Genomic DNA, 24970 nt, shown 5'->3' with positions numbered 1-24970 from the left:
TAATTTTAAAAAAAGTTTTTTCATGTATTATTAAAAATTTCTTTATATATATATTTAATTGTATTTGAACGTGATATGTAGTTTGATATTAACACTTAAAAATAAATTACAAATTAAGACGTGGGTCATCACGAAAGCGCTATTGTAAGATATGAAAAAATAAGGTAAGTGTTATCTTATTTAATTTATAATTTCTGTACTCAGGTGGATCAAGTTGGATTATCTATATATATATATTATTTTTCTAAAGTCAATTCTTTTAAGAATCATAATATACCTCTAGAAAAGATCTCTAGCAAAAGATTTAGTGGTTTTCCTATATAAATATAGTCACATTTATTGCATTTTAATTTACAAAGATTACTAGATCTTTTAAAACTAGAATCTATGAACATTTTAGATATTATAAAAATGGAAAACTAGGTTTTTCTCTAATTTTTCTGATCATCTTATTAATTAATAAATACACATTTAATATCTGATATTCAAACAAATTTATAAATACTGGAAATTAAAAAATACAATACTAATATAAATAATAAGGGGTTTAGAAATTTTAGATAGATTTTATATATATATATAAAAGTAAATTTAATTTGATCACCTTCTGAGTATGAGAATGACACAATTATAAAAGCTGCTGTAGATAGCAGCACTTCTTCAGACATTGTTAATTTATATTTCAACTCTGTACAGTTGTGTAACATTGGCTAGCAAATCACATACATTTTTGTTTTTAATTTAATTTTAGTAATTGATGTCATATTTTCTTTATAAGGCATATTTAACTTTTAATTCAATATTAATTTTAAAAAAAGCCCTTCTATATAAAGAATCTATCTATATAAAGAAAAGAAAAATGTAAATATAAATTACCTACCTTGTTGTTGTAACACAGAAGCAAGATTTGAATGCGCTGCTGCAAATTCTGGGAATACTTCAAGAGCCTTCAAATACAATCTAGTCGCTTCCTCAATATATCCTTGTTCACGTTTGATGTTAGCCAAATTGTTAAGTGAATCTGCATGTGTCGGACATAATCGTAATGCTGTATTGTAACATTCCTCTGCTTCAACCACCTGTAATCAGTCATATAAACAAATTTATTGATTAATAGAGGTAAATATTTTAAAGTGAAAATACATTAATACATTAGGTTAACAGTTTCATTATTGGCAGATTTACTAATAATGTAATAAAACATAATAAATTATATTAATTACACATAATATGTTAATAACATAATAAATGAGTATTTTTGAAATAAGGTGACAAAAAAAGGTAGATAAAAATTTATTAGCATAAACTGTTGTTATAAGGTGACGATCTTATGAACTAGGCACACCTAGTTCTTTTCAAAAGGCTGAGTTTGAACAAGTACATTACTTGTCTGCTTCAAGTAATTTTTTTTTTCTAGAATCAAGTTTTCCCTGATTTGTTGTGTTGAAACATTGTAACACAATACAAATTATTAGTTAATTGTAATCTAATACAATGCAAATAAAGATTTCACAATATATTTTCTTTCTTCTCTACAATACTGATTTATTGTACTGAGGAAAAACATGCCCAGACATGCTGTGAAACTTATGATAAAAAAATGTGTTTGTTTTGTTGCAAGATTATAAATAGAATTTAAAGATTAACACAATACTTATACAGAATATTGTAAAATCCAGTATTACAGTAATTTATACAAGATTCATAATCTTCCTTTCGGCAACAGGTGAACAATTAATCAAGAACTACAACATACAGAAAAAACTCAAAGAAAAATTAAATCATAATAACACATCATTTACGTGTCATGTCAGAGCATGGGGTTCCACTATTAGTTGCAGAATATGTTATTGTAAGTTTCTCATGAATGACAGCGTCATTTAGACTAGTATGTACCTCAGTTTGAACCAGGAAATTTAAAGGATGGCTTGAAGCTGTAGAAAATGAATCACAATAAGGGTTCAAGGAAGAACATGATGGATAACCACATTTGAACGATCTGTGACTACACTGAAGATGATCTGCAGTTTACAGTTGATGAAATTGCTTTGGAAATGGGTGTAAGACATGGAAATGCCCATTAAATTACCACAATGGGTTCTACAAAGTCTGTGCGAGGTAGATTCAAAGACTTTTGACCTAAAATCAGAAACAGTCGGAAAATTTGGTAGAGATTCCTGGAATCAGTTTTGACAAGGGAAATAAATTTGTGCATTAAATAGCCATATGCAATGAGATATGAGTCCTTTACTACAATCTTGAGTTAAAATCTGTAGGAGTGGATAGCCTTGTCCTATAAAAGTGAAAATGCATCTGTCAGCTGGAAAAGTACTCAAAACTTCCTTTTAGGAGTGGAAAGACAGATGTATAAATGTGGCACTGTGAATGCTGCAACTTTGATTACAAAAGGCAATATCAGCCAATCAGAGATGTGATTCCTTTATAACACTGGCAAATCTTACTCTGCCATTAACATTCAAGATAAACTGAACAAAATTTACTGGGAAACCTTAATAAAAAATTTCCCTCACAATCCAGATTAATTTTTTGTTTTGTTTGGGCTATTTAAAGGAAATAGTGTTGCAGTAATTTATATAGGATTAATACATAACCTTCCGTACAGCAACAGGTAAAAATTAATCAAGTACTACACACACTGAAAAAACTTAGGGAATAAAAAAAATCTGAAAAACTCAAAAGAATACTTAAGTAATTTCATTCGCTTCCATTTAAAGGAAGTGGACTGGGTGGACATGGATTTCAGAGCAACAATAAAGTTTGTGCACTTTTATGAAGAAGCGATCCACAAGTTCCACATACAGGAAAACTGTACAGAACTTAAGGAAGACTGAAGAAAAGCAATAAACATACATGTTTTCTATTTTTATTTTGTAAAACAAAAGTTTATTTCATATCTAATTATCTCTCATTTATCAATTTTAGACTCTGAAAGTCTTGTGGCAGAATGAAACTATAATTTTACTATGCAGCAAAAAATATTTTTTTTTTTTGCAGAATCCAGAACCACAATTAGTATTTCAGAACAGTCCTTTACATATAACAAATCAACTGTTTTTAATAAAATAGGTAATTATTTATTATCTCCAGTTCTATATGCTACACGGTATCTTGTCCTAAATCCCATAAAAAAAAAAAAAAAAAAAAAAAAAAAAAATAATGGACTCAATTTTTTGATCTGTCAAAAAGTTAATATGATTTGTCAAAAGCCATACTCATGTAGAATAAAAAACTTAAATGAACAGTTAATTGAAAATAAAAAAAAATAATTTACTTAAAATCCATTCACAAATCTGTAAAATAAAGCTATTACAAATTGTAACAGTTACATTAACAAATCTCTTTAAAATGTATTTTTTGACACAACATATTGAAAAATAGTAATGGATATTAATAACTACTATAATAAAGTTATTTTGTGGAATTAGTGATCTGGGAATAGATATACAAAAAGTACTTTTTTAAGACATATTTTTGGATTTTGACACTGTTAAGTGATGTGTATCTTATTTTTTGAATGGGTTAAAATAAAACACAATTTCTCACATTATAATTACAAAACCAATAATCATAAAAAGGAAAAAAATTTGATCATAAAATCAAAATTATACCTGTCCTTTCTCCTTGAGTGCATTAGCAAGGTTGCAATACGCATCAGGAAAATTTGGCTGCAGTTCAATTGCACGGCGATATGTGTCAATTGCCAAATCAATAAGTCTGTAAAAAAAATTTTAATAATTAGCACCAACATTAAATTAAAGCGCACTGTTTATTAAACACAATTTTATTCCTAGAATGGAATTCAAGTACAATATTTAAAAGGGTGTTTTATATATGAATGAGAATGGATATAAAATAAACTATTTTAAATTAATACTTTACAGAAGAAATTATTATACATCATAAAAGTATAATATATATCTTAGTTACTATCAACCTATTTTCAATTGAATTTCTTTAATTTCTATAAAAATATTTGTTACTGATTATTGGAAGGGAGATTAGAAGGCTGGTGTTTTCTGAGAAATTTCAGCCATTATATGCTTGCTCTACACCAACCACAGGAAACGCATTTCTGATTTGGTCAAAAGGCCTACCAAGACCATGAATGCATCAGGCCCTGATATCCTTACACAAAGAGAACCTAGTAGGGTCAGTGCTGTACTCACAAAACCAATAAAAAGTAAATGATCAAGGCTGGTGTAAGAAAGGGCAATCCACCTATGAGAGTAGTTCGGGGGCAGTTTACAGTATTGCCCCGGATCCTAAAACAACATTAAGCTCATTATGTAAAGATTACAGGCAAATAACAGATAAAAAGTTATAATAATTATATAATTATAATTATTTTAACTATAATGGTATAATGTTGCAATTGGATATAAAATATTAAAATTATTGTTTATGATAGAAGTTAGTAGAAAAGTTCCATGAAATTTAACATCAACCAATCAATATTGTATACATAAAACGACAGAAGCAAAACATATAAATCGAGTGCTTAGGATTGACAGAAGCCTTATGGAATACATCAACCTATATTATATTTTTGAATAGCAGGCTCAATTTAAGAGAATAATTTCTCAAAAATTAATTATGCTTCATTTGTCTGTAGTTTTAGTTTCTTCCTAATATATATTAATTATGTGGTTTATTAAATTTTTCTAGGAATGATAAAAAAAAAGTTAAACATTTTTATAGTTTTTAAATTTAATATGAATGCAAAATGTTGAAAATACGGCATTACGAGGGTTATTTTTTTTCAAGGTCCGATTGATCACGAAATTAAAACCACAGTTTTTTATTTGTAACAAGTATACATAGTTACGCTATTTCTCTACATAGTCGCCACTTCGATTTAGACATCTGTCGTAGCATGGTATCAACTTTCCAATACCCTCATCATAGAACAGAGCCGCCTTTGTTTTCAGCCATGTTTTACGCTGGTCTGCAGCTCGATGTCCGTGCCAAAATGTTGTCCTAGCCAGCGTTTCATGTGAGCAAAGAGGTGAAAACGGATGGAGCCAAGCCCAGGCTGTATGGTGAGTGATCAAACACTTCCCAATGAAAACGCTGCAGGAGTTTCTTTGTTACAGCTGCAGTGTGCGGCCGTGCATTGTCATGGACAAAGACTGAAGTCTCTCACTCACAATGGTGTAGAGATGACCTTGAAATTTCAGGAAATGAATCACTCAATACAGAAATTGTGAACTGACGATTTTCTTGAATTGCTTCATCCACTCACTCAACAAGATCATCGGTTGACACTCGCTTCCTTCGCTGACCGCCTGCATCATGAGCAGCTGCACGTCCTGCTTTAAAGTTCGTTCCTGCACCATTGTCGCACTTTGCTATCACTCATTGAAGTTTCACTGTACACATTACTTATTCATCGATGAATTTCAGCATTACACCCCTCAGCCTGAAGAAATCTAATTACTGCACGCACTTCACACTTGGCGGGAGATGCTATTGTTGTAGACATGTTTACGTGCTAGCTGCGTGTTCAGAACTAAACGAAGTACCACGGCGTGATTGAAGGCCATACTAGAGACGCTGTGCAACACATATGCACAAGTTTCATCCGTTTTTTGTGTGGGTTTTTATTTCACAACCGATCGGACCTTGAAAAAAAAATAACCCTTGTATGTTTAATTTAATGACAGTGAAAATGAAGTTGAAAATCATTTGTCATTCAATTTGTAGTGTTGTTGAGTTTACTCAACATTGTGTCAGGAAGGTGCAGAGTACTTTCTTTTTAATGGGGAAGGCAGATTGTCTATGACCTGGATAGATCAGTTATATTTTAATGCCATCAGCTATTAGATATTTAACCTGATTAACTGGAACAATCTTTTTCAAGGTAAAAAAAAGAAGTAAAAACTACAACGGGTATGAGGATGTATTCATATATCTCAATTTTTTCAATACAGTGGTACAATCACACTCAAAAACACTGAAGTTATTCATATACTTCTAAACAGTAAATTTTAATGATCACCTATTGTCATTACTTTATTTTTAATTTCTGGTTATATATGTAGCCTATATGTTTGTTGTGAGCCCAGTCACAACCAACTGTACTTTCAACCGCAGGTAGGGGTAACTTACTTCTTCTTAGTTCTACTTCTGATGTTCACCTCGGATTAAAGTTAGGCTATAAATAACATTAACAAAACATTTTAACAGCTATACACATAGAACACAAATTTTTCCAGTACAATCAAAACATACAATTTTCTTAATCACTATGTGGCTTTATTATCAATGTTAATAAATGCACCAGTTCCTGTATAAACACCACCTACGTAATACCAAGGATAAGGAAATAGATAAGAAACTGATAATTTATATGAGCTAATGAATATCAAGAAAAAGACTGGAAAAAATAGGTTGCAAGATAAGCTGGTAATTGAAAGCTTAATTCCAATATAACAAATTTTAGTTTTAACTGAAAAACCTTTGAAGGACACAAATAGTTATATAAAATCTTTAACAACCACTTACTCCTTAGCATCTTAGATTAGCATATATTCAATAATTAAAGACATAAATATCTAAGGAACCAAAACAGTTGGTAACCTCTGGAGTCAAATACTCTGGAGAAATACAGTCACCTGGAGAAATCACTTTGTGAGGTCACCTTCAACTGCTCGGTGCAAGCCTTTTGAATGGCCAGAATGTTGTGGCCATTCACCTTCAACTTTAGCTTCGGTAACAGAAAATAGTCTCGAGACTGGAGTGATGAAATTTTGCACACATACTCATCAGACATTGCACTATATAGTTCATTGGTTGTCTGAGAGATGGCGCCACTTGTACTGACTACAGAAATTTAGTTCGGGAACTTTTCAGACCTACTGTGTATGATCAAAACAATAAAGAAAAAGTTGTATGAACTGCAGAGAAAAATTTAAAGACCGTCAGAGTCCAGTGACTGACAAACACCATTCTCAATGTCTTGAAGTTTCATCCCCATTGCTTGAAACTTGCATATACGCTCTCATCCAAGAATACTGATGGATTACAGTCAAGACTATAGCTGGACAAGTACACGTGTTTTAGTGAACTTCATTTCATAATATTATCACCAACAAGCTCAAATACAAAATGCAAGCTGGGTTTGAGGAGAGTTGACGGATCTATACTTTGTAAAGTATTCTAACCTGTGATGAGGTAGGTATTCACAGTTATTAACCAGAATCAAAAATGCAGTACTTGGAGTGGAAGCAGATGAGTTCACCTGTCAAGAAATAATCTGAACCTGACCATCAGCAGGAAAGGACCACTCAACTCAAGGAGGTGATGGTAAAAAATGTCAAAGAAAGTGTGCTAAATTGGCTCTGAAATCCAGACAAGGATTTCTTTACAGCAGGCAAATAAACTGATTCGGAGTTGGGAGAAATGTATTAATGTTGCTAGAGGTTAAGTTGAAAAGTGACAAAATGTCATACTGATTAAATAAACAGTTTTACTGAAGAACAAGTTTTATTATTGAACAACTCTTGTGTGATAAATCACAAAGCTGAATTAAAATAAAATAAAAAAACAAACATGCTCTAAAATCAACTTTTTAACTATACATAGAGCTTTTTAATCAATAATAAATCAAATCAGTTTAATAATATAAAGTAAATGAAAGAAAGATACGAGAGGAAATATTCAATTTTATTACTGATAACCACATAATAGAAACATTTTTATATTTCTACTTCATAATGTATGAATACTTTAACTTGGAAGGTAGAAAATAACACTTCAATCTGATAAAAAACATTATATATTGAAATATCTAACCTATTCAATTAAAAAACCCAATGATATTTAACTGAATAAATTTATTTTATTTTAATTTTGTACAAGATACAAATTTTATTAAATCAGTAAAAAAAATCATCAAATTTTTTACTAGTTAATAAATATAATAGAGGAGTTGTCAAACAATAACCATCAAAGCAATGGCATAAATTTTATAAACATTACGTACAGGCATTATTAAGTAATTACATTTTTTAAAACATATCTTTTAAATGAAATTGAATTTATCAGTATCATTACTATCTTACAAATGCTGAATAAATAAATACGCTGATTCCTTGATTTTAAGATGATCAGAATACTACCAAAAAGGTTACAAAAAAAAATTAGACTTTATTTTATATAGCTAGTTTTTGTCAGCTGTTATCCTTTTCTATAAAAAATGGGCATCAATCATACTGTGAGGAATAATGCTTTAAAATGCTTAAGATGTAACAGTCATATGTTAATGTAAGTTTTTATTAAAAAATACAAAACTGAATAAAATACATATTGAAAATTGTTTTTTCATATTTTCTGTTATCAATTTCAAATGTGAATTATTCACTACTAAAAAAAAATTATTGATTTTTTTTATTTTGGCTAGATCTTGCTGTGATCTTTCTATCAATGATCTACTATCTTTCTAGCTATGATCTTTTTTATTTTAAATTAGAACCTGCTCTAATTTAAAAAGATGATTTTTTTTAATATAGAGCATTTTCTATTATAAATTCCATTTTTAGAATTACTGTCACTTTGCACAGAATGTCATTCTGGAAAAAAGTTAATGAATTTTTTATCTGGAGTCAGATTTGGTATATACAATAATTTTAATGGTCACAGAGCAACTTAGGATTATTACTTTTGAATTGAGTACCAGAGATTCATCAACTTTATTTGCGAGAGTGGAAAAAGACCCTATACAAAATACTCAATTAGTTTTAGTTAAAAATTGTGTGAATATGTATACAGAAAGTTCTTTTTATTCTATAGAATAAAATTGAAAAAAAAAAAAAAAAATAGCATGATTGGTTTAATTTTTCACACATTAAAAATTACTTACAATAATATTGGTTATTATCCATAAAGTGTTAAAATTTCATTTTTCTCAATTATTACAACTTAAATTAATTATTATATTAATTTACGATTTATGTTATTTAGCAGACAACTGAACTTAAATTTAAGCTCTTCTTTACAAAACTGCATTATCATTAGAGATCATCATCTAGCAATAAACAAACTTTTTTAACTAGCTGGGATTGATTGAGGGTTAATAACAGAATTAACAGGATTTGGACCAGGATTAACTTCTGGACTAAATACAAAAATTTCATTCCACTGTTTCAAAAATTACTCCTAAGTACAATATTTCAATCATTTTATGGGCAGATTACATTTGATGTTTGTGTAGCACCATCATTGCATAACTACTACGTGGTATACTTCATAAAATTTTTTCTAAAAAAATTTCCTTAATTATTTTTTTAAAAGAAAGCTATATAAATTGGTTGACTAATTTTTACCCTTCTAAAATAATTATTTAAAAAAATATATGTTAAAGTGTACAAGTCTTGAGAAGTAGCTTTGTCCAGTTCCTAGTAAATAATCAGGCTTCACAGTACCACTGATTAATATTCAGTTCACAATAATCTTTAGAAACTGATCAATGGAACATCTATATTCTTTTGAAATCCTACTACAGTATATACAAAAGGTTATTTTTAAATAAAATTTAAAACCACTAAAAAAAAAATTAAGCAAGATTGCAATAAACATATTTGAAATGACCATTGACTTAAATCAAGGTGAATTTCATTTAAATAATGCTGTAAAAAATTGGCTTAAATAGAATTAGAACACAGTCGAAAAATATTTTTCAAGAAATGAAGCTTAAATATAACTCCATTAAATATCAAAATTAATGACTGTTACTAAAAACAGAACAGTAATACATTAACCTAGTTTTTCTGAACCCATTTTATAAAATATATATTATGTTTGTTTAAAATGTTTAACATTAAATATACTAACAATAACACTATGAATGATCTAATATTAATTACTGGTAAAAAAAAAAATTGATGAAGTATTCATTCTTATTACGCAAGGCAGACCAAAACAATCTGCGCATATCCCAATATAACACAAGGTGATAAAATAAAAAAAAGAGATCGGGTATAATTTTTTTTAACATTTTCAATAATAATGCTTAATAATATATTTTACTATACAAATAGGGGTGTAACACAAAGTTCTCCTCGGACTTTCATAACCTTTTATACTCGTAAAAATAATACATTTTTTTTGGATGCACAACAAAGATTAGTTATTAGTGCCCGAAAGCAATGATTTTGCAATATATAAAGTAATATAAAACTAAATAACAGAAAAAAATAAAATTAACAAACTGCATAATAAAACAGGAAAAACAGCAGAAGTTAATCACAATATAAAGTACTGAGAAAATAAATTATAAGTATTAGATAATTGAATATAGTTGTCGGCTTTAAAAAAGAACAAGATATTTGATATCATCCTCATATTGTTTCCTACAATATCTTGGAGGTAGCTCCTAATTTAAGTTTATGACAACGCCGCATAAGACAGGTAGTCCACAAGGATGTGGTGTATTGTTAGTTGGCAGTTACAGCAAATATAAATTGGTGCATCAGTCTGATTCTGTAGGTGTCCGTTTATAAGATTAGTATGTCCTATTTGCAAACAGCAAATAATAGCCTCCTCTTGACAATTATTCCAGATTGGAGAGCCACACGGGAGCACAGTATCCTTGTTATATTAGAATTTATTATCTACTGTAGTAGTCCAGTCAGTCACCTTGCCACCTTCCTCGAAGAATTTAATGGAATAAAATCTGTAGAAGTAACACACAAGAGTGTGTAAGGCTACAAGCGTCTTTAGCAGTGTAATCTGTATGTTCATAATCCAGGATTCCCACGTGACTACGAATCCAGCAAAAACTCACTTGTATATTGCGATGCTTAACTCAGCGATTGCATTATGAATTTTAGTGATGATGGGATGTCTACAATAAGTGATTAAACAAATCACTACAAATAAGGATGCAACGGTATTTAGGATGAATGGTATTAAAAAAACCTTACTCATACTGTATAGTTCAGCATTGTAGACACTTGTAATACCAGGTAGACTGAACATATACGTTCTATTATTTATAACAAAGTATATCAAACGTTATCATTGTTTTTGACCCATCTGTGTATTCTCCTGCATCTGGGTTTATTTTGGATAGAAGTTAGTAAAACTTCTATCAAAAAAAATTTGTTCAAAGTTGATGGGAGCTATTGATTTTTTTATTATGTATGATGAGGTCATAATTAAAATTTATGGGGCGAGTCTCCATTGGGGATATGAACAGGGATAAGTAAGGAAAAGACGTATGTCAAAATATAAAAGGTAGAGTAAGCGCATGAACACCCACTGGTGCTGTATTATGTGGATGGTCTTCATATCATTGTAAATGAATGCTTGTGAGGACTGCTTTAAAAACCGGATGATTTGGTTGTCCTTTAAGATGGGAAAAGTAAAGATGTTAGCTTGGATTTTAGCTACCATGGTGAAATGAGGTACTGAAATTTTGAAGACATTATTGAGACATATTAGAGGTCCCAGAACCATATCTTCAGTAGTTTTTGATAAATCTGGGGTGAAAACCAATAGATTGGGGTAAAATCCGTGTTTTTTTATGTTGACATATACACTTTGTTAAATGATTAAGCTCATAAAACTTTTACACAAAACTTGTAGAGAATTTAATACTGAACAAAGTAGTATAACATAATTTGAATAACATAAAGGAAAGTTAGAAAAATTTATATTTTGTTTAGAAACAGTACACTACACCACAAAGCATTATATGTACCAGTTTATAATAATTGTTTAAAAATAGGCCCACCTCTTTCAACCGATTCCTTGACATGCTTCTATACTGCTTTTGTTGTTTTTATTTCTTCAGGGCTGTCCTAAGTTATTCAGCCATATCCATAATGCAGACAGTTAATTTCTTACCAGAATGCATTTTTAATTTGTATACAATAATTTTCATCCCTCCCCGCGCCAAAAAATCTAAAGGTGTTAGATCAGGCAATCTTGGTGGCCAGGAATGTGGAGGAGCTCCATGATCGATCAATTTCTCAGGGAAATGATTATTTAAGCGAGTGGAAATGGTATGAGTGTAGTGGAGAGCCACACCAACATGCTGAAAATAAACTTTACATCTCTCAGTGCTACAGGAACATCTTCAAGCAGCTGCAGTAATTCTTCTTGAAGAAACTGCTAGTTCAGAATTTAAGCGGCCAGGTAATATGAACTATCTACTATCTAAACAGCTGATTGTGAAAATGGCCACACCATATACCGATGCTAAACCGGTGTTGAAAATTGCCTTCCATCATTTCATGAGGATTTATTTCTCTCCATGAATGTTCATTGCAAAAGTTATTGATGCTATCTTGGTTGAAATTACCTCGTTTGTAAACAAAACATATTTGTAAAGTTGTCGATTTGTATTTAACCAGTTGCAGAGCTCCAAGCGAAGCGGACGGTCTCTGAGTGTACATGTTGAACTGACTGTTTATGATAAGGATAAAATTTGTTTTGTTTAAAACATCCTCCAAACCATCAAATGCAAAACTCGGCTCCGTTTAAAAAGACTTGTACTGATGCCTGGACTGCACTAAACTGCATTAATAATAACTTCTAGTAACAGTATCATGCTGGACAGATTGTTCATAGCTGGTACAAATGTAGGTAAACTTGTTTCATGAAAACTGTGAAAAGTCATACTAATTGTTTTGGGATCTGAAATCCTAAAATTTGGAAAACATATTTCATATTCTACTGCAGCAGCTATAGCATTAGCATTACTTTTCTGACAAATGTAGTAATGTACTGTTTCTAAATAAAATTCAAATTTTTTCTTTATTTTATTCAACTTATCTTACACCATTTTGTTCAGAATTAAATTTTCTGCAAGTTTTGTTTAAAAGTTTTCCGTGTTTATTACCCATTTAACAAAGTTATATATGTCAAACATAAAAAACATGGTTTTTTTATCCCCAATTTATTGGTTTTCACCTGATAGTTCTCAAAAACTACTGTAGATATGGTTCTGGAACCTATTTTATTTGATTTATCAGGTCAAATACCATAATCAATCACTAATTCTGCCCCTTAAATTAATGTTCTAAAAATCTTAGTATGACCTCATTTCATTTCACTCAATCTGAGTGAGATTTTTCCCAATTTTAACTTGCCAACGAAGCATTTCAGGACATATTTTTATGAACTTTTTTATTATTTTCACGAGTATAATAGCTTATGAAACTTCTGGCAGAACTGTGTGGTTCGCTTTGTATACATCAACACAATACTGTACAGATGTAGTAATTACATCTACCTGTTTCTATATCTTGTAGAAACATTTTTTGTGGATGGGAATATGGAATGGAAACTTATAGTGTATGAGAAATATCATGCCTGAATGGGATTTGAACCCAGGACTTTCCAGATAAAAGGCTGATATTATATACAAAATCGTTTTTAATAAAGTTAAGCAACATTTACAAATATTTTAAATTGAATAATGAACTAATAGTAATTAATAGAATTAATAGAACTAATAATAATTTAATAGAATCATGAATAATGAACAATAGTAATTGACAGCATGTAGGTAGCTACATACATGATCTACATAAATATTCTAGTTTAATTAGTTTCTATACAGCCATACTGAATTACTACTTATAAGTAGTAACAGTTTAATAGTTGCATTACAAGGGATTATCAACAAACAACAGTTTTACATAAACATTAAAAATATTGAAATCAGAACTACACTAAGATGATTCTATAAAAAAAAAGAAGCTTACCCTTGTTCATAATAAACACAAGCAAGATTCCCATGTACAACAGCATTGTTTGGACTCAAATTGAGGGCTCTAAGGTAAGCTGCTACCGCTCTGAAACAATCATAAAATATAACCATAATATAATACCTATAAAAAAATTATTACATTTTTAATACTATAAGACTACTAAATGTTATGTTGGTTGTCAGAAATCAAATAGAATGTACAATGAGACAACATTTACAACACTAATTGCTACTCATAGTTAGTAATATAAAATAATATATTATGTCATTGCAGGTAATTATCTAAGTAATAAAGAGAGGAGTATAGATGAGTTGAATAATAGAATAAATTAAAACTGAAGGTCAGACTTCATTTCTTCTTAATTCTGTTAATTTAACTCCATGAAGGAAGTATTTCATCTATAAGTATAAATTTAATAAGTTCATCTATAAGTGAAAATTTAATAACTCTTGTTCAGGTTTTTTGCCTGAAAAAAAGTCATTATATATTTATTTATTTAGGTATATTTTTTTCTTCTTATAAACCTTGTTGAATAGAATAATAAAATTTTTTTAATGAAAAACACTTTCATATTAATTATGGTTTTTTATGACAAATTTAAGATTCCTTAAGAACTAAATTAAAATATCACAAAAGAAATTAAACTGGTTATCTAGAAGTATACTTTTTTTTAGAGACAAAATATACACCTTCTAATAAAATATTACATGTACCTAAACTCATGTTACTAGAAAACTGAGAAACATACGATTAATTCAACTTAAGACAGTTCAGAGAAAGAGAAAATTTAAATTATGAAAACGTTTTTAACTGTTACAAGAACATTTTTAATGTGAATTGAAGAAAAAAAGAAGACATTTTATGATTTCATATTAATATCACTCCACATAGTTCTTAATGAGGCTGAATTAAATTACACAGTTTTCTTATATGTTAAACAAGATTATTAAAGCTAAAAAAAAAAAATCTTATGAGAAAAATAAAAACATTTCAGGTTAACTTTACATGATAAAAAATAATAATAGCATTAATGCAAATAATTTTACCTCAAGTCAATCAATCATTTAGTCAAGTCAGCCTGGACAGAGAAGTCAGAAAGGTCAGAATAACAGATTAATATTACATAAAAGGATGAATAAAATGGGGAGAATGTGACGAGTAACATTGGAAGTGAAGAACTGAGTGATAGATTGTGTTTTCCTAACTGACATCATGATTTGTTGTTCTATCAACATTCTTCTTCTGTGCTTCCGTTCTTAACATGGCACACAACTTTAACATAAATATAGAATAGTAGTGAATCACATTTCTTACAGATATATCTGTAATAGTTATATTTCGAATGAAAAATAAGTAATATTACTAGTAATCAATCATTAAATTACAAACATTATAAATAGAATAAAATACAGGATGACTCTGTTAATCTGGAAGTCTGTTTATCTAGATGGGAATTAGGTCAGTGAAAGTTTGGATAATCTGAAAATGTCAGTCAATTATAATCACAATAAACATCAAATACAAATACAGAAAATTATAGGAAATTGTTTCCAAGGCACATATGAAAAACTGATATTACATTATTACTACATGTCTTACATTTCTTTGAATGAGAGGCAAGTTTAATCTTCTACTGTGACTATTTCCTGGTATATATACACTAACATCTAGTTGATGGATCTGTAATATAATCTTAATTTACTGATGAACAAATATGAAAATCTGAAATTTTCTGATTTAATAAATTAAATTCATTCTTAGGGTTTTTTTTAAATACTGTAGAAAACTAAATTAAAAAAAAAAATTATAAAAGAATAAATCTGAAGTTTGTAAAAATAAACAATATATGTATTTAAAGTGTTATTATTAACGAATACAGGTTTTTCTTAATTTAGATTTAATACTAAGTAAGGCAATTGCCCACATAAATTTATAATTGCTGAAGTACTTTATTTTTAAAAGATCGTTTTTTTTAACCACATTTAAACAGCAATCCTGAGACTGGATTTTACTTAAGGTTAAACGTTACTAAGTAAATAATTTAAATTTAAATTCATCACAACTGTATGATCAAAGTTATAAATTTGAGATTCAACAAGTTTATTTAAAGTACTATGAGAAAGTTAAACTTCAAAAATAGTTTTTTTATCAATTACCTAAAAAGAAACCTGAAATAAAATTTCAGAAAAATATTTAAAAGCACACTCAAACAGGCTGTAGTTTGATTTTTTTTTGTTCTTTTTATAAAATTCTGACAATTCATTTCACAAATATTTCTCATTAAACTTGAACACACATAATTTATCGCATAGTAGGAGAAGCAGTTTCACTTTACTAGATAAATATGCTGGTATGCAACTGTATATTACTTGGTACAAGTGAAGGCAATGGGAAACCACTTCAATCATAAGTTTTTCTAATAAGCCGGACTCAAAATGTTTATTCTTAAAAATAACTGTCATTTTTGAAAGTGACTAGTCATGTTAAGTTTCCTACAACCATTATGGCATTTAACAGTTAATCACCGCAGAAGTTGTTGTTGTTGTTGTACTAGTAACACAATACATTAGGAATCTTACAATATAATACAAGCATCTTAATATAACAAATCTATCTCGACTGAAGCCAAGTTTTAAGTAAGAAGCTTAAAGGATAAGGCATGATGTAAATGAAACAGAGAAAATTAATGTGAAATATAATAGAAAGGGGAAGGGAGTGCATATGAAGTGTAATGAGGGCAAATGGAGCTTAAAATATATTTAATATCTTAATAAATATTTCACCTTTTGTCTATGCGCGTAATGGAATAATTAACAAATCTGCATTGTTTGTTGTAGACATTTTTTCCATTTAAATATTCACTACTAAGATTTTTAACATGATATGCAAGTGTATGTTGGTTAATGGATGCAGCTCTAGTGTAATTTATGTCAGGTAATTTACAAAAAAAATACTTTAATAAATGAGGTAGTCTAATGAATCAGGCTCTAAAATATGGATTGATTTTTTTCTTCCACCATTCTGTAGTGAGGTTAATTAACCTTTCAGCATTGTTAGCTGCCTGTTGTTGCTAAATGGTATAATTTATATTTACCAGTATTATTATACATATATCTAATTTAAAATAATTAATAGTTAGTAAAATACAAGACAATCTTCTGACACGGCTCAGTAAAAATCCTACCTAAATTCCAAGAATTAATAAATGTACGAGAAACAAACCATTATTCAGCGGTATACATTACCCTACAGCTGCAGCCGGCAAAGAAACTTACTCTATTAAGTAACTCTGCACTAGCAAAGAGTGACCAATAATACTACTAATCTTCTGACCTTAAGGTGAGTGGTAATGGCAATCTTGTTCACATAATATTCCAGCAGGATGAATGTGGATTCTTCTCTACAATTTGCTACTGGTCCATTTTCCATTTTAAGGAAGGTATAATCAAATTAATTTTCACTCTGACATGATATAATAAAAACATTAACTGAAAATTTGGCTAATACATGTGTATATAGTGATATAATTGACTTTTAAATGTTATTTTTTACATTGCACGATAAGGAAAGTACGTAAATAGGTCCTTAAATAATTAGTTTTGTCATATTTTATTGCATAGATCAAAAATATGTAAAAAAAAAAAATGGACAAAATAAACGTTTAGTTATCTCAATACCCCATACTATGGTTACAGAGAATTTCAGTGGGATTGATATGTATTTAGCAAATTGATACAATCAATGTGACAAGAAAAAATTTAAATCAAATATTAAATACAAATCTTAAATTTTTTTTTTAAACCTTAGAAAAAACTTGTTTGATATCTATAGAAAAGTATACTTAATTAATGTAAGGATAACTTAATTTTATATTTTTAATAAGAAATGAAAATTATAAAATGTGAAAGAATGCAAAAAATGATTCTGGATTTGAACCCAGAACTTTTTGTATGAAAGGCAGAGATGTCATACTCTGCCACAGGGGTTAGTGAAATGATAACTGTTAATTCAACATGACAACTACACCCTAGGCGAAATATTACCTTTTTACTTCAAACTTTAGTTACATACCAGTTTAAGTGAATGAAAATATAAACAGAATTTATAAGACCGAGTAAAATGGGTATAAGTGTAAGCATGCGTACAAGTTTATTGATAAATACAGGGAGAGGGACAAAGCAGTTTGCAGCACTTTGCACTCAAGACAGAACTCCTCCCCACCAGAGTAGTTATCTATATAATGTTGTTAAACCCCACACAACTGACTTTCTTTTATACCCCCTACTCCAAACATTTTACCGACATCAGTGACCTTAGCGATAATGCTTGTGTGAAAAACACTTCATAAAATTTTTAACCTCATTTTCAAACTACACAATATGCATTTATATTTCTAACAAAACCATAGTTTTAAGAATAACAATAAATATAATGTTACCATATTCCACAGTTTTGTTATGAAGTTCAGAAAACAGTTTTCCTAAATACTTAATGTATTTAAAATAAACAATACTTATAAACCAAACTACTTTTTTTATAATAATAAATACATTTACTGTTCCTATACAAATACATATTTATTTATTGTTATAAAAAAATATAATATTAGTAATTTTTTTCTTATTATGTTTTCATTCATTCCATTTCTATGTAAATTGTTGATTTTCTTATTGTATAAGGTTTCCATGAATTCATTTAAATTATGGCTGGTGTAATTTATTGTCTTTCTTACTATGCTGTGCAGTAGTAAGTAATAGCAAATGGAAAATCAAACAATTTTGTATATGTTGCTCAATTTGGAAAAAAAAAATCAGAAAATAAAAGGTAACACATGTTTACCTTAATTATGATTAAATGATGAGATAACAATTAAGATGTAAAAGAGAGTTAACGTAACAAGAGGAACTGTATCCAACGCAACAATTGTGTATTCTACTTAAAATTAACTAGTCATTAACTTACGTCTATTCCTTGTCTACATAACAATAAACTTCAATCCACGCAAACAATTAACAGTAAGAAAAGCAAGACAATTCTATACAACCTAGATTATCTTAAAGTTTTATTTACAAACAGATTTAATGTTATATTCAGTGTATTTTACTATTTTGTTTTTAATTTGAGTCTTATCTAATAATTTATTTATATTATTACTGTGATCAAATAAATTGCATTACCTTATTTAAATTGCACTGCTTTATCTGATCAATATTAGGGTAGAGAACACCTGAATCAGATGATGATAAAACCATTATAATTACATACTGTCATTTTTGAAGTTGTACTGTGTGTTAAAATTGTATATTAACTACCACAATTTACGCTGTGAGCATATCTATGAAACATTTTAAACGATTGTATCATTACATCATAAAGTAAAAATATAAAAATTAATTCTTTTACGCTTGAGAAATTTAATTTTGTTTGGTAATGACCAACCTTTAATATTTCTGGTAACATTTTTTTTCCCAATAGCTTCAGATGAAGCAGTTGTGTGTATTTTTTGAATATGTTAATTTAATAAAATACATTAATCCCTTTTATGGAATAGTACTGTAATCGCTGTTAAATTTCAATATGCTGATAAGCAAGCAGTGCACAATTTTATTCTCATACTGCCTTGTATTAAAAGTTTATTTTTGTTGAAGATCCATTTTTGCTATTCAATTCAGAACGTTTACTTCAAACATTTTCAAAAATGTCATTGTGAAAACTTTCCAATTTAAAGTTGTAGCCTCTAACAATTAACATTCAATACTTAATTACTGGTTTGGTATTGAGGAGAGAAAGTAACATCTTTGAAAAGTTACATAAGTTTCAATACTCTGCACTCTGAAAAAGGTTGACGTGGAAATTAAAAGTTTATAGTTATAGATTTGGTGCATTTAATTTAGTCTTGTACCACAACATATACAGACAGTTATGGTAAAGAATTCATCAAGTGCCCAGATAAAATATATATCACTAAGAATCTAGATTACTGATTACTATTAAATTTTCAATCTTCTCATACTTAAATTTAATGAATTTACCTTAAATGTAGATTTGTGTATGTTAACTGAATAAATTAAGAAGTTAAAAATTAGCCAAGATTTAAGTGCTGTAGATGCATAATAATATTTTAAAATTTATTAATCAATGTATTATTTGAACGTAGATAATTCATTCATGATTTTTATTCCTAACAATAAACAGATTATTTTTGAAATAGCAACAGAAGTTTGAGATTCTCACTTTTGATAACATGTATAAAAATTTGAACATTTCAACTAATTAGATTTATAAATTTAAGTTCCTACATGATAATGTAAATAGCAATGACTTTTTTTTTAATGAACGTTATCTACGAGAGAGAGGAGAGGAGAGGAGGAGAGACGGGGGATAGGGTGAGAGGGGGGGGAGGGGGAGAGAGAGAGAGAGTGCGAGGAGAATTACACTAACCAAAATTTAAATGAATTCATGGATAACCTTACATAACAAATATCCTGCCAGTTTTATTATTTATTGTTTTCCTACAACAATTTATGAGTGTACTTTTTTTAGTAGTAAATTTTTACTTCTTTAATTCACTGTACTTTCTTTAAAAATTAGGATTTTTATCAACATTATTTATTAAAGGGATAAGTAAAACAAACTAAATAATTTTATTAAAAAGAACAATAAGTCTCAATTTAAAATATATTTTATATAAATATAAAATATTAATTTTAATACTTAAATATATAGTCTCAATTTAAATATAAGTTAAATTAATAATCGTTTTTAAAATATTCGATTTAAAAACGTATAAAACTAAATAAAGAATATAAATAAATCAACCACCATGAAATAAAATTAAAAAAAAATTATTCACACTAACAATTCTTTATGTTCCCATTTTTACTAGGTTTTATATACACTATGATATGTACTTCATCATCCTTTTTTCTACGATTGGATTATTTCTGTAGTTCAAGCTGGGTTCTGCAGAAAATAAAAAAGTTACAGCAGCGGAACAAAAGTCATTTCACAAATGATCATTTCTCTAAATTCACCCTCCCATGTTATTTCATCTCAATGGAAATGGAGGAAAGAAATCCTTAATGCAAAAAAGAGATGGGGGAAAGGTTGATAGTCCTTGATTGTGGAAACAAAGAGGGAAAGAAAAGGAAAAATAAAATTCAAGGCAAGTGTGTAAATCCCAAGTTATAACTGGAATCAACAACAATAATAAACACATCAATGGAAAAAAAATTGTAATAACATTAGAAATAATTTTCAAATAAATAAATAAATGAATGAAAAAGTTGGATTGATGTAATGGATTTCAATAAAATCACTAAAGAATGACTTCCAAATATTACACAGCTTGCACATTACCATTTAAATAAGTTTTATATATATGAAAAAAGAAATGAAAAAATACATCGATTGATACAGTTATAAAAACCAATAGATTTCAAGGACTATAAAAGACTAATACTTCAACAATTTATTATTATTGTTCTTTTATTATCAGAGAAAACACATCTAGTTTATCACCCGACATTCATTTTGGTTTGACGTGGCTTCCATTTGTAATGTAACATCGTCTAAATAAGGAATTAGAAAATTTTAAAGCATGTTGGACAAATGATACCATTTATGAAGGCCACCTGTAAGAAAAACTGTCCTTACACTAAGTTTGCTTAGGACATAAAAAAACATTGACCTTAGGATTACCACGAATGTGCTACAAAGTTTCTCTAGGGTTTTTGCTACCCCATATTCGGCAGTTATGGGCATTGAGACCTTGCTACTGATGTTAAACGTTGACTCATCACTAAAAAGTATGTATCATTGTCTGCAATTCTACCCATCATTTCCATACAAAATTGCAGCTGTACAACTTTGTTGTAATCTGTAGAAACACGGTAAGTTTGTATGGCTTCAAGTGCAATTGTTTATATAATACATTCCAAACAGTTGTCTATGGAATGCCAGTCATGTGACGCACATCAAGACTTCTCAGAGTTATTCCACAGTAGCTTCAGAAGAGATGTCTGGGTATCCTGGTGATTTTGTATCTTTAACAAAACAACCTGTCTCATTGAAGGTTTGGTGCCAATAGTAAAATGTATGCCTACTAGAAGGCTCCCTACTATACTCTACAAAATTATGTTTAACTGCAGTTGCTGACAATGTGAAACCAAAAACACACAGCCAAGCACATTCTGCACCACTAAAAATATCCATTTTTAACAACACTGGTGGCCGAATTCAGTACTAATGAATATGAGTCAAAACTTGATGTGTTTTGCTATGAAATGAGACCTCAAACAAATTTGTAAGTTATTTATATATGAGATCTGTAAATAAAGTAATGAGACTAGTTCAGAAAAACTTTTTATTTATAGTCCAATTATACATGGACTCATTCAAAATAGTTCCCTTGGGAAGCCTTGCAACACTTCAAACAGTTTTCCCACTCTTCACAGCAGTGTTGGAATTCAGAAACCAGAATATCCTTCAGATGGTTGGTCACATTTTTTAAAATGTTTTCTACTGTTCCAAAATTGTTCCTTTGAGATGTTTTTTTTTAAATTTGGGAACAGGAAAAGGTCGCAGGAAGTCAAGTCAGGTGAATACGGTGGTTGAGGAACTACAGAATGTTTTTCTTTGCCAAAAACTCATTAATTGGGAGTGCAGTGTGATAAGGTGCATTGTCATGATGCAGCATCTAGTTATCTTTGATAGCTGGTCTCACGTGGGCAACTCTTTTCTGCAATCTTTCAACAATTTCTTGGCAAACATATTGATTTATAGTCTGTCCTGTAGGTAAAAAACTTCTTATGAACAATGCCATTTACTATCAAAGAAACAAATTAGCATGGTTTTGATTCTTGATTGCTCATTTTTGCTTTTTTGGGATGTGAGTTTGAAGTGTGCCACTCCTTGCTCTGGTGTTTATTTCTGGGTCGAACTCAAATATCCAAGATTCATCACCAGTAATAACATTTTGTAGAAAATCAGGATCAGTTTCAATTCACCCTAGAAGATCACGGCACACTTCCACCCTGTTGTTTTTCTGTTCAACAGTGAGGTTTTTTGGGACCAATTTTGTACAACTTTTTCATGTCCCATTTGTTTGTCAAAATTTGATAGATTGTGGTACGATTCAAATTCAACTGTTCTGCAATCATTCTGACAGTTAATCACCAGTAGTACCGTATCAAGTCCCTGATTCGCTCAACATTGTCGTCACTTTTTGATGTTAACGGTCTTCCAGAGTGTGGATTGTCCAACACTGATTCCTGGCCATCTGAAAATGCTTTAAACCACCTAATAACTTCGGCTCATGACAGACCGTCATCTCTATACACCCTTTTCAGTTTTGAAAAAGTTTCAATAGCATTATCACAGAGTTTAATATAAAACTTGATTGCACAATGTTGCTCATAATTAGTAGCACTCATTTGGCAACAATAGACTAAAAATATTAATACCTAAAAAAAATCAGCTGTTCATATTACCACACATTTACTAGTAACTTTACAATGTTGCCACTTTGGCTGCCAAACAAACTAGTCTCATTACTTTATTTACAGATCTCATATATAAATCTTAAAGTTGTGAAGTCCTTTATGAATCACCTGGTACATTAGGACAGTTAAAAAGAACTGCAATAGTTTATATTTTACAATGATATTTATATTATAAATACAAGAGGAAATTTGGGAAATTTTAAAAATGGCAGATTAAGCAAATGTCCTCCCATATCTATAAATTTTTGTAGACTATGCATAAAATTGTCCATAACATTGAAGAATATCTGGTGCAATACTATTAATTTTGTTGTGGATTTTCTCTTTCTGTGTATTTATTATGTGGGGTCTGGTGGAAAAATCTCTACTTTTGAGATATCCCTCCATAGGAAAAAATCACTGCTGATAGATTTTGGGAATAGGTTACATAAAATAAACAAGCTCTGCTGCGATTGTTATACCAAGTGCTATCTTGTGATAATGATAGCTGTTGGTAGTTTTCCATTTCTTCTTGATAAAAATTCTCCTACACCTCATAATACCAATCAACTGTAAAAATTATTGCTTGTTTATTATCACTTTCAAAGAAATACGGACTTATGATTATAAATGTTGAAATCACTTACTATATTGTGAGTTTTGAGTGAGTGGAGCAGTTTTTATGAATCTGCTGTGGATTGTTTCCAGCTAATACTAGATAGTTTTGTTTATTTACGTCTCCATTATTGTAAGCATTATTACTAATAAAATTTTTTTTAGAAACTGATAAAGAAATCTTCAATTACAGAATAAACTTCAAATGAAAGGTTAATGACCATTCTGGTCACCTGAATCTTATTCCCAGTTTACTGTAGCACAGTATCATCTATTTGTTGACATGTTTTGTTATTTGGAAGATACTTTTTTGGTAATTTGTAACAGTTATATTTTAATGCTAAATTTAAACTATCACTCTGTTACTAATTCTAATTAACAAGACATCCTGGCAAGATAATCCAAGGATTGAGTGTAACAAACTAGAGAATACACTCATCCAACAAGACACAAGTGTGTATTGGCCTCAATTCAGTAAATGTGAAAAAAATTATCTCAATGGATTATTGAAGAGAAATCATCTTAAATAAACAAATTTTTTCAAACAAAAATTTTTTTACTAAATTTTTACCTAAAGACATCACAACGTTTAGTGGAACTTATGGTTAATAAAAAAAGTTTTTTTTTATTATATATGAGCCTAATTTATTTCTTACAAAACCACATGGAATGTGCAATTACACCAAATCTTGTCAAGTACTGAACTTGGATCCTGATGAATAATAGGATAGTTTGCTGTCAAAACAACTGGTTAGTCCATATTATTTAATTTAAAAAATTAACTAAATACGATACACTAACCCTATTGTACTTTACGAGATTAAATGGTGTAAAATTAAGTTAAATTCCATTTATTTTCTTATAATTTAAAAAGAAGCAAACAACTACACATCATATCTCATCAAATTAAGTGTACTAGATGAACAATGAATGGTTTTCAGCCACACCCACAATAATAACAATATGATTGTATGTACTCACACATAAATACATTTTTTAAGATACAAAATAGACATTGTTTTAATCATAATATTGATTATGTCTAAATATATAAATGTAAATATTACTATTATAAACCATGGAGTAATCATTCAAATTACACCATTAATTTGTTAACATGCAATCAAACTTCAT

At 29.2% G+C, this 24970-nt stretch overlaps 1 protein-coding gene across 2 annotated transcripts in view; it reads right to left on the bottom strand.

Moving 5' to 3' along the window:
* Window positions 1-24970, bottom strand: part of sxc (O-linked N-acetylglucosamine (GlcNAc) transferase sxc) — a 222586-nt gene that overhangs the window by 28790 nt on the left and 168826 nt on the right. For both annotated transcript variants that reach the window (XM_075373469.1, XM_075373470.1), the window contains 3 exons: window positions 13734-13823; window positions 3630-3735; window positions 881-1079 (listed from right to left, as the gene is read on the bottom strand). In XM_075373469.1, the coding sequence (XP_075229584.1) occupies window positions 881-1079; window positions 3630-3735; window positions 13734-13823 (395 nt within the window). The remainder of the gene's footprint in view (window positions 1-880; window positions 1080-3629; window positions 3736-13733; window positions 13824-24970) is intronic.

Source organism: Lycorma delicatula, chromosome 8, assembly GCF_047948215.1.
Source record: "Lycorma delicatula isolate Av1 chromosome 8, ASM4794821v1, whole genome shotgun sequence".
NCBI lineage: Eukaryota > Metazoa > Arthropoda > Insecta > Hemiptera > Fulgoridae > Lycorma > Lycorma delicatula.
The sequence above is the reverse complement of the archived record's forward strand: the minus strand, read 5'-3'. Positions and strand labels throughout refer to the sequence as shown.